General features: G+C 47.8%; 1 protein-coding gene across 16 annotated transcripts in view; it reads right to left on the bottom strand.

Annotated features, from left to right (window-relative positions):
- DNM1 (dynamin 1) overlaps window positions 1-14,787 on the bottom strand; it is a 110,676-nt gene that overhangs the window by 10,664 nt on the left and 85,225 nt on the right. For 7 of the 16 annotated variants that reach the window (XM_087704592.1, XM_087704599.1, XM_087704596.1 and 4 more), the window contains 5 exons: window positions 12,950-13,059; window positions 12,738-12,849; window positions 9,629-9,799; window positions 5,771-6,012; window positions 3,118-3,336 (listed from right to left, as the gene is read on the bottom strand). In XM_087704592.1, coding sequence (XP_087560718.1) covers window positions 3,118-3,336; window positions 5,771-6,012; window positions 9,629-9,799; window positions 12,738-12,849; window positions 12,950-13,059 — 854 coding nt within the window. Of the gene's footprint in view, window positions 1-2,136; window positions 2,203-3,117; window positions 3,337-5,770; window positions 6,013-9,628; window positions 9,800-12,737; window positions 12,850-12,949; window positions 13,060-14,787 lie in introns of all 16 variants that reach the window. The other 9 variants (XR_015695477.1, XR_015695476.1, XM_087704598.1 and 6 more) reach the window with 3 other exon arrangements.

The raw sequence follows: 14,787 nt of genomic DNA, 5'->3' as shown, positions 1-14,787 counted from the left end.
ATGAAGGAATGGAAAACAGACAAATGGAGGAAGAGGATGGGAACAACAGACCCTGGAGAACGATGGACACTGAAATTCAGCCCAAATGGAAGCAAAGGATCATCCACAAGAAAGGGAAAAAAGGAACCAGAAAATGAGATGAGATGGAGGAACAATCAAAACGAAGCTTGCGTAGAAGTAGCAGGACACGTAGACAACCAGAGAGAACGGATGAAGCAAGCTGATCAAAAGAAGAAAGGAACAGAAGACAGTCTCCTAGGCATCTGGAAAACAATCAAGGCACTAAGTGGGAATGCTGTGGGTTGAAACAACCATTGGCACAACACCAGGTGGCTTGTTGGGCATAAAACCAGCATCCTGTTCCTAACTCATTCCCTCCTGTGCTTCAGGGCATCAGGCCAAGCCTCACTCAGGTGCCTAAAGATGTGAGTAGCGATGGACAGAGCCATCCGTTAGATTCATGCCGTCCCGTGCTGGAAATATAGGTTCCTCTCGCACGTACACTCTACTGCCAAAAGTATTCGCTCCCCTGCCTTTACTCGCCTATGAACTTACTGTAAGTGACCTCCCATTCCTAATCCATAGAGTTCAATGTGACGTCGGTCCACCCTTTGCAGCTATAACAGCTTCAGCTCTTCTGGGAAGGCTGTCCACAGGGTTCGGGAGTGGGTTTATGGGGATTTCTGACCATTCTTCCAGAAGCGCATTGGTGAGGAATTTACGTGGCTTAGCACTTCGTGGCTGGGTTGCTGTCGTTCCCAAACCCTTCCACGTTCTTCTAATACAGCTGACAGTTGACTGTGGGATATTTAGGAGCGAGGGAATTTCACGACTGGATTTGTTGCACAGGTGGCATCCTATCACAGTTCCATGCTGGGATTCACTGAGCTCCTAAGAGCCACCCATTCTTTCCCAAATGTTTGTAACAACAGTCTGCATGCCTAGGGACTTGATTTTATACACCTGTGGCCATGGAAGGGATCGGAACACCTGGTTCTGATTATTTGGAAGGGTGAGCGAATACTTTTGGCAATCTAGTGTTATGTGCTACTCGTTCCCAACTCTAGGGGGCGGTGTTCATCTCCATTTCAAAGCCGAAGAGCCAGCGCTGTCCAAAAACGTCTCCGTGGTCATGTGGCCGGCATGACTCAATGCCGGAGACGCACAGAACGCTGTTCCCTTCCCACCAAAGGTGGTTCCTGTTTTTCTACTTGCATTTTTGACGTGCTTTCGAACTGCTTGGTTGGCAGATGCTGGGACAAGTCACGGGAGCTCCCTCCATTACGCGGCTCTAAGGATTCGAACCGCCAAACTTGCCGACCTTTTGATCAACAAGTTCAGCGTCTTAGCCACTGAGCCACAGTGTCCCTTACTAGAAATATATACTGTATAGATATATTTAGTAGAAAACTTGGGGGGAAAAAGAGTTTTGCAAAACGTGCCCAGGTTTTTCTACCTCTGCAAAGCCGGCAGGAGTGTTACATTTAAAAGCTGAAAGCACAGCTGGTCCTCGTTTAGCGACATCCTCGCTTAGCCACCGTTTACGGTTACCACGGTGGTGAACAAGCAACCCTTTGCCACATCAATCCTCGCATTTACGAAGCAAAGGAAACTGAAATAAGGTGGCAAGATCAGTTGGGGTGCAACTTAGTGGCTGCTTCGTTGCCAGTCCCAACTCTGGTCGCTAAGCGAGGACTCCCTCTAGTCTCCATGCAGGTGATCAAGAAGCAGCTTTTGGAAAGACAAGCCTCCTAAAATAACCCCTAACTTTGTAAGTGGAGAAAAATTGGATTTTTGAGGCAGCGCCTTTGTTCATTCCTAAAATCACGTACGCATCAGAAGCATTTACAAAATTCTTTTAGAATCCATGCCTAAATTCGGGAAATAAGCAGGAGGTATGGCATTTTCCTCCCCGAGAACCAGGATACCTTTAATTCTGCACTTACCTCTCCGAGTTTTTTTTTCCTTTGCAACCAAAATATCAAAGGTGCAGAACAAAATGCATACTTAATACATACACAATATTGCTTTACAAAAAAAAAAAACTGCTTTGTTTCGGTATAATTCAACTGAACAGCAAACCAAAAAAATAAATAAAAAATGATTGGATTGTACATAAAGGCAAAGAAATCCCACCGCAAACAGGCCTCGTTTTCCACTGCATCCAGAACGATCGACTTCTCTTAAATGTGTCTTGATTCCCTGGAATTGGATGATTGTTTTAATTCAGGATGGACGTTGGACCCACAATCTACAAACAGCGCTCTGCCCACCAAGAAACACGTCCCGGGAATACGAGGCCATTCCTGTTCTACGGGACACGATCCTTCTACACTTCATGTTACAATAACATCTTTGGCTTTGTTTTGTGTCTCTGTGTGTGTGTGTGTATGTGTGTCTTTGGCTTTTGTGTTTTTCCAGGTGGAAGTTTGTGAGATTTCCCCACCCTCCACCCCGCTCCCCAAGAAGAAAGGGTGGAATGCAGGCGTTCCAGACGATATCTCCCCACTTTAGATCCTGCCTTCTTTTGCTTATAACCTGACAGATTTGTTTTGCCATATGGGAAAATCCTCAGGATTTTTTTTGACGTTTGGTAACAGGTCAAATAATCCGACAGGTGCCCAGGATAGCAAGCATTGGCCCCGTTGTTTTGAGGGATAAAAGGTAAAGGTTCCCCTCGCACGTATGTGCTAGTCATTCCCGACTCTAGGGGGCGGTGCTCATCACCGTTTCAAAGCCGAAGAGCCAGCACTGTCCAAAGACGTCTCCATGGTCATGTGGCCGGCATGACTCAATGCTGAAGGCGGACAGAACGCTGTTCCCTTCCCACCAAAGGTGGCTCCTATTTTTCTACTTGCATTTTTTACGTGCTTTCGAACTAATAGGTTGGCAGAAGCTGGGACAAGTCACGGGAGCTCCCTCCGTTTCACAGAGCTAGGGATTCGAACCGCCAAACGGCCGACCTCTCTGATCAACAAGCTCAGCGTCTTAGCCACTGAGCCACCGCGCCCCATGTTACAAGGTTAACAACAATTTGGTTAAAGGACGCCGATTCTAAAACCCATGAAAATAAAGCTGGCTTGAGTTTTACCCTGCTTACTGCATGGTCTCACCTACCTTGGGACCCCCGGGGGCACACGGTTGGGCCGCGAGGGGACTTGCGGGGGTGGCCCGAAAGGATCAGGAGAGGCCCCCGGCCTGGAAGGCACAGGGGGAGCACCACCGAGGCTGGGACCACCAGCAGGCGGAGGTCCAGGAGCTGGTCCTCGCGATCCAGGTCGAGTGGGTGGGACTGCCGGAGCCCTTCTCTGCGGCGTGGGGCTGGAGGTGGGAGACCTGCCAAGGGAGAGAGCAGTCAGCTTGAGGGGTCCTTAGCGGAGAGCCCAAAACAGCATTCAAAAGAGATTGAAGGCGGTCGGATTCCAGGAAGAGGTCGTCCTCGATTTACCACGGTTCGGAAAATGTGACTTATGACCATTTGTCAACTGTTGCAGCTTCTCTGTGATCCCGCGATCAAAATTGAGGCGTTTGGCAGCTGGTTCGTATTTGTGACGGTTGCAGCGTCCTCTTGGGGGGGGTGTCACACAATTCCCTCCCCCTTGGTGACCTCCCGACAGCGGGGAAGCTAAATTAACTTAACGACCAGGTTACTAATTTAACAACTGCAGGGATTCGCTTAATAACTTGTTTCAAGAGAGGTCGCAAAAGGGGGCAGAGCTCACTTCAGAAATGCCTCGCTTTGCAACAGAATCCAGATTCACTTCACCAACCGGGTTACTTGCCGATCAGCTGCAGTGACTCACTTAAGAACGGTGGCAAGAAAGCACGTACCATGGAGCCAAACAAACATCTCACTTAACAACAGAAAGTTGGGGCTCAATTGTGTTCATAAGCCGAGGACTACCTGTGCTGACCTAGGCTTCCCCAGATCATGAAGCCCACTCCTCGTCCCGATAAAACTCCTTTTATTTAGGTTGAAGGGAATTCCTCTCCAGCCAAGTCCCGGCCGAGAGTCTTTCAAGAGATTTCACAACTACAGGCCTTTCTCAGGCTTGGAGAGCTGCCAGGCCGATATCTTCCAAACTCCACGCTGTAGCAGCAATTCCTTGGCAAGAAGTCAGGAACAGAACTTCACCCTAATGAATTGAACTCATTGTCTCCTGCAAACTCCACTCCCCAGTTGCTCCTCTTTTATTCCCCATGGGAGGGGCCATTCACTGTCCACCTGTGGCTTTACTCCTAAGTCGGCCCTTGTTCCTTAGCCGTTCCCTTCATCTGGCAACTCTGCGCATGCGCACACTGGGAACAGGCTCCAGCTGTTCTTCTGTCTCACTGATGTCTGACTCCGAAGGCAGCTGATAACTGGTACACGGCTCTGGCTCCCTCTCTGCTTCCAACACAGAGGCCTCATCTGAGCCTTCCCCGGACTCCAGGACTGGCCCATGCTCCTCCCCAACCCTCCTCACTGTCCGAATCTGCTGCCAGCTCCGCTGGCCACTGGCAGGCCATAACACTACCTGGATTTCCTTTTTGTTTGCCACCATCGGTTGCCCAAAGAAATCAAATTGTGTCCTGTTCGCCCCCTATATGAGTTTTGGTGTGGCGTGTACATAAAGGGTCTCCTGGATTTACAACCCTAACAGAGGAGAAAATTTCCATTGCTAAGCAAGACAGCTGTTAAGTGAGTTTCACGCCATTTCACCCCCTTTCTTGCCACAGTTGCTAAGTGAATCACGGCAGTCGATATATCGGTAAACCTGGTTGTTGAGTAAATCTGGCTTCCCCGTTGACTTTGCTGGTCAGAAGGACATAAAAATGGGGATCGAGTGACACACACACAAAAACACACACCCGGGACTCTACAACCCGTTAAAAAAGACGAGCCGGTTGCCAAGCATCTGAATTTCAATCGCGTGGTCACGGTGGATGCTACGACAGTCGTTAAGTGTAAAAAAATGGGGCTGGGTGCCTTTTTTTTCCAGTGCTGTTGTAACAGTCACCGAGCGAATGGTTGTAAGCCGAGGATTGCCTATCTAATCCTCACACATGGTGACAATTTTTCCAGCAATTTTGTGAAATGGCGAAGAAAAGACCCACTCAGATGGATTCATAATGGTGAATGGTAGGGAGACGACATGGTCTTCTCCTAAGTTGGTCAATCTGGAAAAACGGAAGATGTTTCCACAGGGAAGATAAATGTGGGCCAGTGGTGGGTTCCGGATCCCGTACCGGTTGGAACGGGCCCGGCGTTGGCCACATGGACGTGCGTTGCATGTGCATGCATCGTAGCTGCTAGCAACGCTTCTGCAAGTCTTTGCGATGCTCCAGTACTCGGCGGAGCATCGCGCAGGCGCTGTATGCATCATGCATGGAAGTGCCAAAGGCTTTAAAGGACAGGTGAGCTCGGGCAGGCAGGCGGGCCCTCCGGAGCATCGTACCGGAATGGTACCCAGTGCTCCGGGCAGTCTCTGGTACACCCCTACCGGGGCGTACCGCCTGCAACCCACCATTGATGTGGACGTTCAGCCCAGTTCACCTCTTCTTCCCAACCCACTTTAACTCTCTGGGGTAGAAGAGCAGCTGTCCTTGATGGGGTACCACCCCAAAAACCTTCTGCACCCCCACTTGGCTCTGGCCCTCCACGCAGATCCTATGGACACCATGGTCAACACAGACCTCCCAGCCTGCTTCCTAACTGTTTCTACCACCTATCCGGCTGGGCAGAGGCGCCAGGAAGGTCAGCGGAGCCTCCCCCCTGCGCCGCGGGTACCTGCGTCCGGACGGTATGTTCTGCACCTGCAGCCAAGAGTCGTCCACTGGCGGTGGCAGCGGAGTGCTGGTGGTGGTAGTGTTGATGTCCCCGATGATGTTAAGGGCCTCTCTCAGGGCGTGATACATGCGCAGCATCTCGTCGCGATGCTGGGCTTGCTCGGGTGACTCCTCCATGAGGGTGTTCTGGTCGCCGCAGGAGTAGAGGTTGGCGAGAAGCTCGGAGTGGATGAACTCCTTGGTCTGCCAGAGAGGAAGCAGAAGGCGAAGGTCATTCACCTGGACAGCTCTGCAATGGCTCTATTGTGACTGACGCTTCCCGAGAGCATGAAGCAAAGGCCTTGTTCCGACAAAATCCCCTTTTATTAATCTACTGGGAATTCTGCTCCTTCACCTCCAGCAAAGTTTTTCAAGGGAGGATTTACAGTCACAGACCTTATCTGGCTTGGAGAGCTGCCAGGCCGATCTCTGCAGAACTTGGCAAGGAGTCTCGGAGAGTCACAAACCAATGAAACGAACTAATGGTCTCCTGCAAACTCCACTCCCCTTTCGCTCCTCTTTTATTCCCTCTGGGGGGGGGGCATTCACCGTCCACCTGTGGCCCTACTCCCAGGTTGACCTCAGTTCTTTAACTGCTCCCTTCATCTGGCACCTCTGTGCATGCGCACACTGGGAACAGGCTCCAGCTGTTCTTCTGCCTCACTGATGTCTGACTCCGAAGGCAGCTGATAACTGTCAGACGGCCCTGGCTCCCTCTCTGCCTCCGACACAGAGCCCTCATTCGAGCCTTCCCCAGACTCCAGGACTGGCCCATCTTCTTCCCCAACCTCCTCACTGTCCGAATCTGCTGCCAGCTGTGCTGGCCACTGGCAGGCCACAACACTGGTTTCCTTCATCCAACCATCTGAACTATCTATCAGCCCCCTTTGAGGTTCACCTCTGGTAATCACTCCTGATCCCTACCCAGTCAGAAATGATCCGAGTTCTGGATTCCTCAAGAGTTGCCCGCTCCCGATTTAAATATGAGAATTTATCACTTCTTGGTCATCCATGGAACTTTGAGAACAAGTCCATGCAGCTGGCTTTTCGCTTCCCTTTTTCTCTCTGTGTGTTTTAAATTAAGAGTTTGGGTAGGTACAAAGGCTTTAAACCAATGACTAAAGCAGTGTTTCTCAACCTTGGCAACTTGAAGATGTCCGGACTTCAACTCCCAGCGAATGCTGGCTGGGGAATTCTGGGAGTTGAAGTCCGGACATCTTCAAGTTGCCAAGGTTGAGAAACACTGGACTAAAGGAACCCAATGGAGTCACAATTCTCCCTACACAGGAACATCTTTGCGAGTTAAGCTAGGCTGGTAGAAAGGACTTTCCTCGCATCTCCTAGCCAGGAGTAAGTTAAATTCTCTCCATCCCCATTCCACTATGCTACCAGTCTCTTTGTTTCTTCTACCAATCTTCTAGGCTTTGGTAGATCACGAGATGATATATTCTTATTTTCCTCTTCCTTTGTCATCAGTTTTCCTCACTCCCCATGTCAGATTAACAGAGTTAGAAGGGACCTTGTAGGTCATCTAGTCCAACCCCTCCCCCAAGCAGGAGACCCTACACCATTTCTGACAAATGGCAGCCCAGTCTCTTCTTGAAAGCCTCCAGTGATGAAGCTCCCACAACTTCCGAAGGCAACTTCTGTTCCATGGGTTGATTGTTCTCACTGTCAGAAAATTTCCTCCTTATTTCTAGGTTGAATCTCTCCTTGGTCAGTTTCCATCCATTGTTCCTTGTCTGGCCTTCAGGTGCTTTGGACAATAGCTTGACCCTCCCTCCGCTCTGGGGCAGCCCCTCAAATATTGGAAGGCTGCTATTCTGTCTCCCCTGGTCCTTCTCTTCCCTAGACCAGTCTGTTGAGATGAGACCCCCAAGGCCAACCGTTTACTCTCCCCCATGTCAATTAACATGCTACTCCAGAATCTGCTTCTCCAGAAGCAGACACTCAGAAAACTTTATACAATTCATACACACCACCTGGTGTAGCCTTACGTCGTACCATTGGTGGGATTCAACCTGTTCGCACAGGTTCTAGAGCTAACTTTTCGTGCAGTTCAGCGAACTGGCTGAAGAGCGTGCCTCCCCGTGCCTGACCCCCACCTCCCCCTTCCCCTCGCAGCCACCCCTCACCTCGCTACCAGGCTGCTCCTCCGGCCACCCAGCTGCTCACCCGGCTGGGTGGCAGGGCCAGTAGCTGGGAGTGGCAAGGAGTGGCTGGGAGGGGAGGGGTGAGGCATGGCCAGGCATGGCAAGGAGAGGATGAGCGAGGCAAGATGCCCCTCAACATGAGTCATGTTGAGTTGGCCATGCTCACCCAGTCACATGACTACCGAGACACATCTACCCAGCCGATCATTAGGGCAGAGAACTGGTTATTCAGTTATTTGAATCCCACCACTGCGTCATACAATACAATACAATACTATACAATAGCAGAGTTGGAAGGGACCTTGGAGGTCTTCTAGTCCACCCCCCTGCCTAGGCAAGAAACCCTATACCGATTCAGACAAATGGCTATCCAACATCTTCTTAAAGACTTCCAGTGTTGGGGCATTCACAACTTCTGGAGGCAACTTCTGTTCCACGGATTAATTGTTCTAACTGTCAGGAAATTTCTCCTCAGTTCTAAGTTGCATCTCTCCTTGATTAGTTTCCACTCATTGCTTCTTGTTCTACCCTCAGGTGCCTTGGAGAATAGTTTGACTCCCTCTTCTTTGTAGCAATCCCTGAGATATTGGAAGATTTCTATCATGTTTCCCTTAAACCTTCTTTTCATTAAACTAGACATACCCAGTTCCTGCAACCGTTATTAGCCTCCAATACCCTAATCATCTTTGTTGCTCTTCTCTGCACTCTTTCTAGATTCTCAACATCTTTTCTACATCATGGCGATCAAAACTGAATGCAGTATTCCAAGCGTGGCCTTACCAAAGGATTATAAAGTGGTATTAACACCGCAAGTGATCTTGATTCCATCCCTCTGTTGATGCAGCCTAGAACTGTGTTGGCTTTTTGGGCAGCTGCTGCACACGGCTGGCTCCTATTTAAGTGGTTGTCCACTAGGATTCCAAGATCCCTCTCACAGTTGCTACTACTGAGCAAGATACCACCTATACTCTACCTATGCATTTTGTTTTTCTTGGCTAAATGTAGAACCTTACTCTTTTCACCATTGAATTTCATTTTATTAGATAGTGCCCAATGTTCAAGTTTGTCAAGATCCTTCTGTATCTTAAGCCTGTCTTCTCGAGTGTTGGCTATTCCTGCCAGCTTGGTGTCATCTGCAAATTTGATGAATCCCCCATTTATTCCCTCATCCAAATCATTGATGATTATTTTCCACCCATTGCTTCTTGTCCTGCCCTCAGGTGCCTTGGAGAATAGTTTGACTCCTTCTTCTTTGGGGCAACCCCTGAGATATTGGAAGACTGCTATCCTGTCTCCCCTAGTCCATCTTTTCATTAAATTAGACATACCCAGTTCCTGCAACCATTTTTGCATGTTTTAGTCTCCAGTCCCGTAATCTTCTTTATTGTTCTTCTCTGCACTCTTTCTAGAGTCTCCACATCTTTTCTACATTGTGGCAACCAAAACTGAATGCTGTATTCCAAGTGTGGTCTTCCTAAGGCCTTATAAAGTGGTATCAACCATTCATGTGATCTTGATTCTATCCCTCTGTTGAAGCAGCCTAGAACTGTGTTGGCTTTTTGGGCAGCTGCTGCACATGGCTGGCTCCTATTTAAATGGTGGTCCACTAGGACTCCAAGATCCCTCTCCCAGTTACTACTACTGAGCAAGGCGCTACCTATACGTACGTTGTTTATCATAAGGTGCATGATCGTCTTGGGCATCAGATCACGGATGGTTTTGTTGACGATGGCCATGTAAGAATCAACAAGGTTCCGGATGGTTTCCACTTGCCTCTCCAGCTGGGGATCCATGGAATGCATTAAGCTGTCCGAGCCATTCTCTTCTGAATCGCCAGACTGCAGAAGATCGACGGGGAGACAAAGCAAGCCATTAACCACCAGAAGCCAAAGAGAACCACATTTTAAAGCCCACAATCTCCTACTTCCCATGGAGAACCTCTGATGCTCCTCTGAAGCGACCTTCATTGGCAAGGACACCACAGATGGAGGTTAGTATCAGACCCAACCTGGACTTTTGTTGGATACCATCATCTCCCATTGCAGTTTATCCAAATAATGTACAGAAGAAAATAGAGACTATTTTCTCCGGCGATATGAAACTTGATGTTGGACAAGTTTTATCAGAGGTTCTCTGATGCCATCACTCTCTGCTTACATCGGTGCTCGAAAGCACTTCTCCATCCAAGGTCTGCAAAAATCGAATTCACGTCAAGAATCGGGATTCAGATTTTTTTTTTGTTTCGATTCGAAAACCGGGAAAACCAATTCAGAGCCTTCTGCCTCCCGCTCTCCAGACCGTATAAATTTCTTAGCGGGAGGAGTGGAAAGAACATTGCGGTTTGAACATGCAATCGTGACTCCGTTCAGAGACTCGATCCAAAGGTGTTTGGATTTAATCTCTAAACCAGGGGGTCGGCAACCTGTGGCTCTGGAGCCGCAAGTGGCTCTGCTGAGGCTCCCTGTCACCGATCAGCTCCATAGTTGATAGGGCTTTCGGTGAGGACAGGAAGAGGGAAAAAAGAACGCCGTGCTAGGAGAAGACTCTATGGTGGGGGAACCAGAATTCTGGTCAGCAGAGGAAAAAGGACGCCATGCTAGGAGGAGACTCTATGGTGGGGGGGGGGGGCGACCAGACTTCCGGTCAGCTCCAGAATTGAACGGGGGGCTTCCGGTTAGGATTTTTGTGGCTCTTTGAGTGTTTAAGGTTGCCGACCCCTGCTCTAAATCTACAATTTGCATTATTGCGTACATACCTTACAGGTCCTGGGGACCAACGATTGGGAAACTAGATATTATATATATATATACACACATATGTTTTTAAAAAAAGAAATAAATGCGAAAAGAAAATATATATATATCTTTTTCTTTCTTTCTGAGGTAGCTTAAGAACGGGGGTGGGGGAATATGTTCCAGAGAAGACGAAAACAAGCAGAAAGGAACATTCTAGAAAGGATAAGAAACCAAATCAAGCAGGCAACGTGGTAATGAAGTGGAGAGAAAAAAAAGGGGGTGAAGGACAAAAGTCTCCCTTAGAATAGAGCAGTGTTTCTCAACCTTGGCAACTTGAAGATGTCTGGACTTCAACTCCCAGAATTCCCCAGCCAGCATTCGCATTCGCTGGCTGGGGAATTCTGGGAGTTGAAGTCCGGACATCTTCAAGTTGCCAAGGTTGAGAAACACTGGAATAGAGGGATAAAAGTTTAAATTAAAGGGGGAAAAAAAGGAGTTTAAAAATGTGTCCAATAAAAAAAAAGTATAATTCAAAGGAAAATGGCACAGGAAAAGAAGGGTCAAACACTTACTTTATCTTTGTCCTGTGAGGCCAGTTTGAGCACAAAAAAGGGGGGGGAAAGCAAGAAAAATGTGATTTTTTTAAAAATTGAAAAAAGTAGGTAGATATATTTCCTGGCTAACTTATTCAGTGGATATAATCAGAATGGGATCGTTACAAAGTCAAAATGCAATCAATTAAAAATAAAATTGGCTTGAGGGCAACATTGGAAAGACCTTCAGGATCAGGTTGGAGATGGATCATTAGGGGGAAGGGGAAATCTACTTATGGTGATCTTGAGAATGAGTTGATAAGCCATCATCCATCAGTCAATCTTAAAACACCACTTTTTAAAACAAGTGATTTGCAAGCAAAGCAATTTTCTCAGCATTGGTGCAGGACTGAGCAGCAAACGGACAAAACCAGAGGGACTGGCACCCATAAAATATAACACTTGGATGGGGGAGTGCAAAGAAAGAGAAGTAAAAATGAAAGAAGACAAGAGAGAATTGGTTAAAAACCAAAATCTTAACCAGAGTACACAATGTAATGGTGGAGCCAGTGAAGGGACTGTCATTCCAGAGCTTCGCCAACGGGTGGCGATGTTGTCCTTCTGGTGGGCCATTCAACATGGCCAGCCCACTGTTAGGATGGAAAGCTCATATTGGGGGTCTTTTTCCTCTGGCCTCTTCTGTTTTGGGAAAAGAACTTTGTAAGAGTCTAATTCATATTGTCATTCCTCCTCCTGGGGGAGGCTGCAGTTCAGGGATGTCCAACCTTTGCAACTTTTAAGACTTGTGGACCTCAACTCCCAGAATTCCCACAGCAGAGGGAATCCTGGGAGTTGAGATCCAGAAGTCTTCACATTCCCAAGGTTGGTCACTCCTGCTGTAAAGGGAAAGGTTCCCCTTGCACATGCGTGCTAGTCGTTCCAGACTCTAGGGGGGTGGCGCTGCTCATCTCCGTTTCAAAGCCGAAGAGCCAGCGCTGGCCGAAGACGTCTCCATGGTCATGTGACCAGCATGACTCTTCCGCCGCACGGAACACGATTACCTTCCCACCAAAGGTGGTCCCTATTTTTCTACTTGCATTTTTATGTGCTTTCGAATTGCTAGGTTGGGAGAAGCTGGGACAAGTAACGGGAGCTCACTCCATTACGCGGTGCTTGGGTTTCGAACCGCCAAACGGCCGACCTTTCTGATTGACAAGCTCAGCGTCCTGCTGTAGATGCTCCCAATTTTAAACCCTACTGAATAGAATTAGACTTTTCCACCATGGATTGCGTCCTGCAAAGATCCCAACTTCTGTTTTAGAGTCGGGGAAGGGAAGAAGAGCAGAATTCTTCCTCTACTTCTTGATTCTCACCCAAACCAACGAGGTCTCACTCTAACCAAACACAGAACTAAGCCTGCTTGATCCGCCATCTCAGCGAGATTGGTTTGACCTCCAACTTTCACTCCTGCTCACGTTTCCTTTTTCCACCACCGCGCCTCAACTCACCCCAACGCGTTCCGGGTAAACGCCAGCCCGCAGGAAGGATGCCTTCCAACTGTCCACCTCCTCCTGGGTCTCACACGCCAGCTCCAGTTGACGGTAATCTTTGTAAACATTCCTGGTTGGCGGGGAAGGGAAGAAGGTGAAACCTGGCTGCGGGCGGACTTCCCTACTCGCTGAGGTCATCCTCTTTGAGCTGGGCCAGAAGGAGGACCTACCGTTGCTCCGTGTTGAAGAGGGCAAAGATGTACTTGCTGGACATGAAACCTTTCTCGATGTCCCGCACCTTCAAGTTGTCCACTGGAAGCATGTACTTCTTCTCTTTCTCCTAGAAGACAAAAGCCAGGGGCCGCATGTCATCTCAAAGCAGGACCAGTGGTGGGATTCAAATAATCTAACAACCGGTTCTCTGCCCTAATGACCAGCTGGGTAGGCGTGGCTCAGTGGTCATGTGACTGGGTAGGCGTGGTCAACTCAACGTCACTCAGGTTGATGGGCACTTTGCCTTAGCTATTACAATGGAATCAGGGTTAACCGGAGAGGCGGTTTCTGTAAGCAGGTCAACAAAGATGAGGCTAGAAACAACACCAGAATGTTTCCTTCCTGCCTTCCCTACAGGATTAGCCCTGTAAAGTGGAGAAAAACAAAAGGAGATTCCTTCCAACAACCGGTTCTCCGAACTGCTTAGAAAGTTACCAACCGGTTCTCCCGAATGGGTGCAAACTGGCTGAATCCCACCACTGAGCAAGACCCACTAAGACATTCTCTAGCTCTCCTTATCTCTCGGTCGATGATTTGGGCATCTGGTGACCCCAGGATTCCAGGTGGGCAGTAGGGACTTTGGAGGTTAAAACCTCCTTTTGAGTGAGAGGGCAGGTGCGAGCGCACACATCAATAAACCAACGTGCGCATGCACGCAAACAAGCAAACACGTGGAAAGAGGAAGGGGAGGAGTGGAAACTGATAGCAGGGACAGGCAGAAGTGGAGCAGAGCAGTTGCAAAATAGGAGAAAGAAAAGTTATAGGCAGGAGAGAATGGTTGTTGGCTAATAATGATAAGTGGGCTAACTAGCTCAGCCTTACTTTTGCACATTGCCCTAAGGAAGGTAAAAAAGGAAAAGATAAAAAAAATTAACAAAAAAGGGAAGAAAAATAGAGAAAAGGGGATGAAATAAAGGAGGAGAGTAAGCAGTGTTTAGTCTGGCTCATAAACTAAGTTTTGTTATCTTATAAAATAAAAAAGAAATAAGTAAAGGAAGGAGAAGGAGAAAATAAAAAAGGGAAAAAGAGATCCTTGATATAGTGAAATACTATAAGAAAGGAAAAGAAGAAGAAGGCAGGAAAAGGAATTTTTTTTTTGATACAAATTGGCACCTAATACAGTGTTCCTTACGAAAATCGAACCAGATATCAAAGATTTAGTCTCGCAGCATCAGCCTCAAAGATCTCATTAAATTAGTAAAGCTAATTTCCATTTACTTTATTGTTTTCTAATTAAACTTTATAAAGTTAAAAACATCATAAACATGCATAAAGTGGAAATAAAAAGATAAATGTAGGTTCAAAAACACCCTCCTTTCTAAAAAATATTCCGCACTTGAGCAAAAACTGGTGGGCGGTAAGGAAATTTTTCCATCAAGAAAGATCCATTAGTGGGCTGTAGGTAGAAAAAGGTTTACTACCACTGGACCACGCAATCAAATCCATCCCTCGCTTGTCTTACTTCTACAGTCCTTCTGAAGCTGACCTAACCGCAGCCATTTTGATGCTTCAGTGTTGCCACACTGAAGCGGAAGGATAGGGAGGGAGGAAATAAAGATAGCTGTAGGTTCTGTAGCCAAACTAAAACACTTTCCCTTGGGAACCAAGGACATTCTAACACCTGGCCAGCAACAGGAGGAGCAATGTTACCAGGAGACCACAGAGCACCTTGATTGGACCATGTCCATGTGACTGATTGTTTGAGGAAGGGGAAAAACTTTTACTTTTAATTAAGGGGAAATGGTGGGAACCTTCAGAGTTGGTTTTCACTAGAACTGTGCCAATATAGAATAGA

Source organism: Thamnophis sirtalis, unplaced genomic scaffold (genome assembly GCF_051295495.1).
Source record: "Thamnophis sirtalis isolate CommonGarterSnake01/CBP01778 unplaced genomic scaffold, rThaSir2_p1.2 scaffold_2, whole genome shotgun sequence".
NCBI classification, from domain to species: domain Eukaryota; kingdom Metazoa; phylum Chordata; class Lepidosauria; order Squamata; family Natricidae; genus Thamnophis; species Thamnophis sirtalis.
The sequence above is the reverse complement of the archived record's forward strand: the minus strand, read 5'-3'. Positions and strand labels throughout refer to the sequence as shown.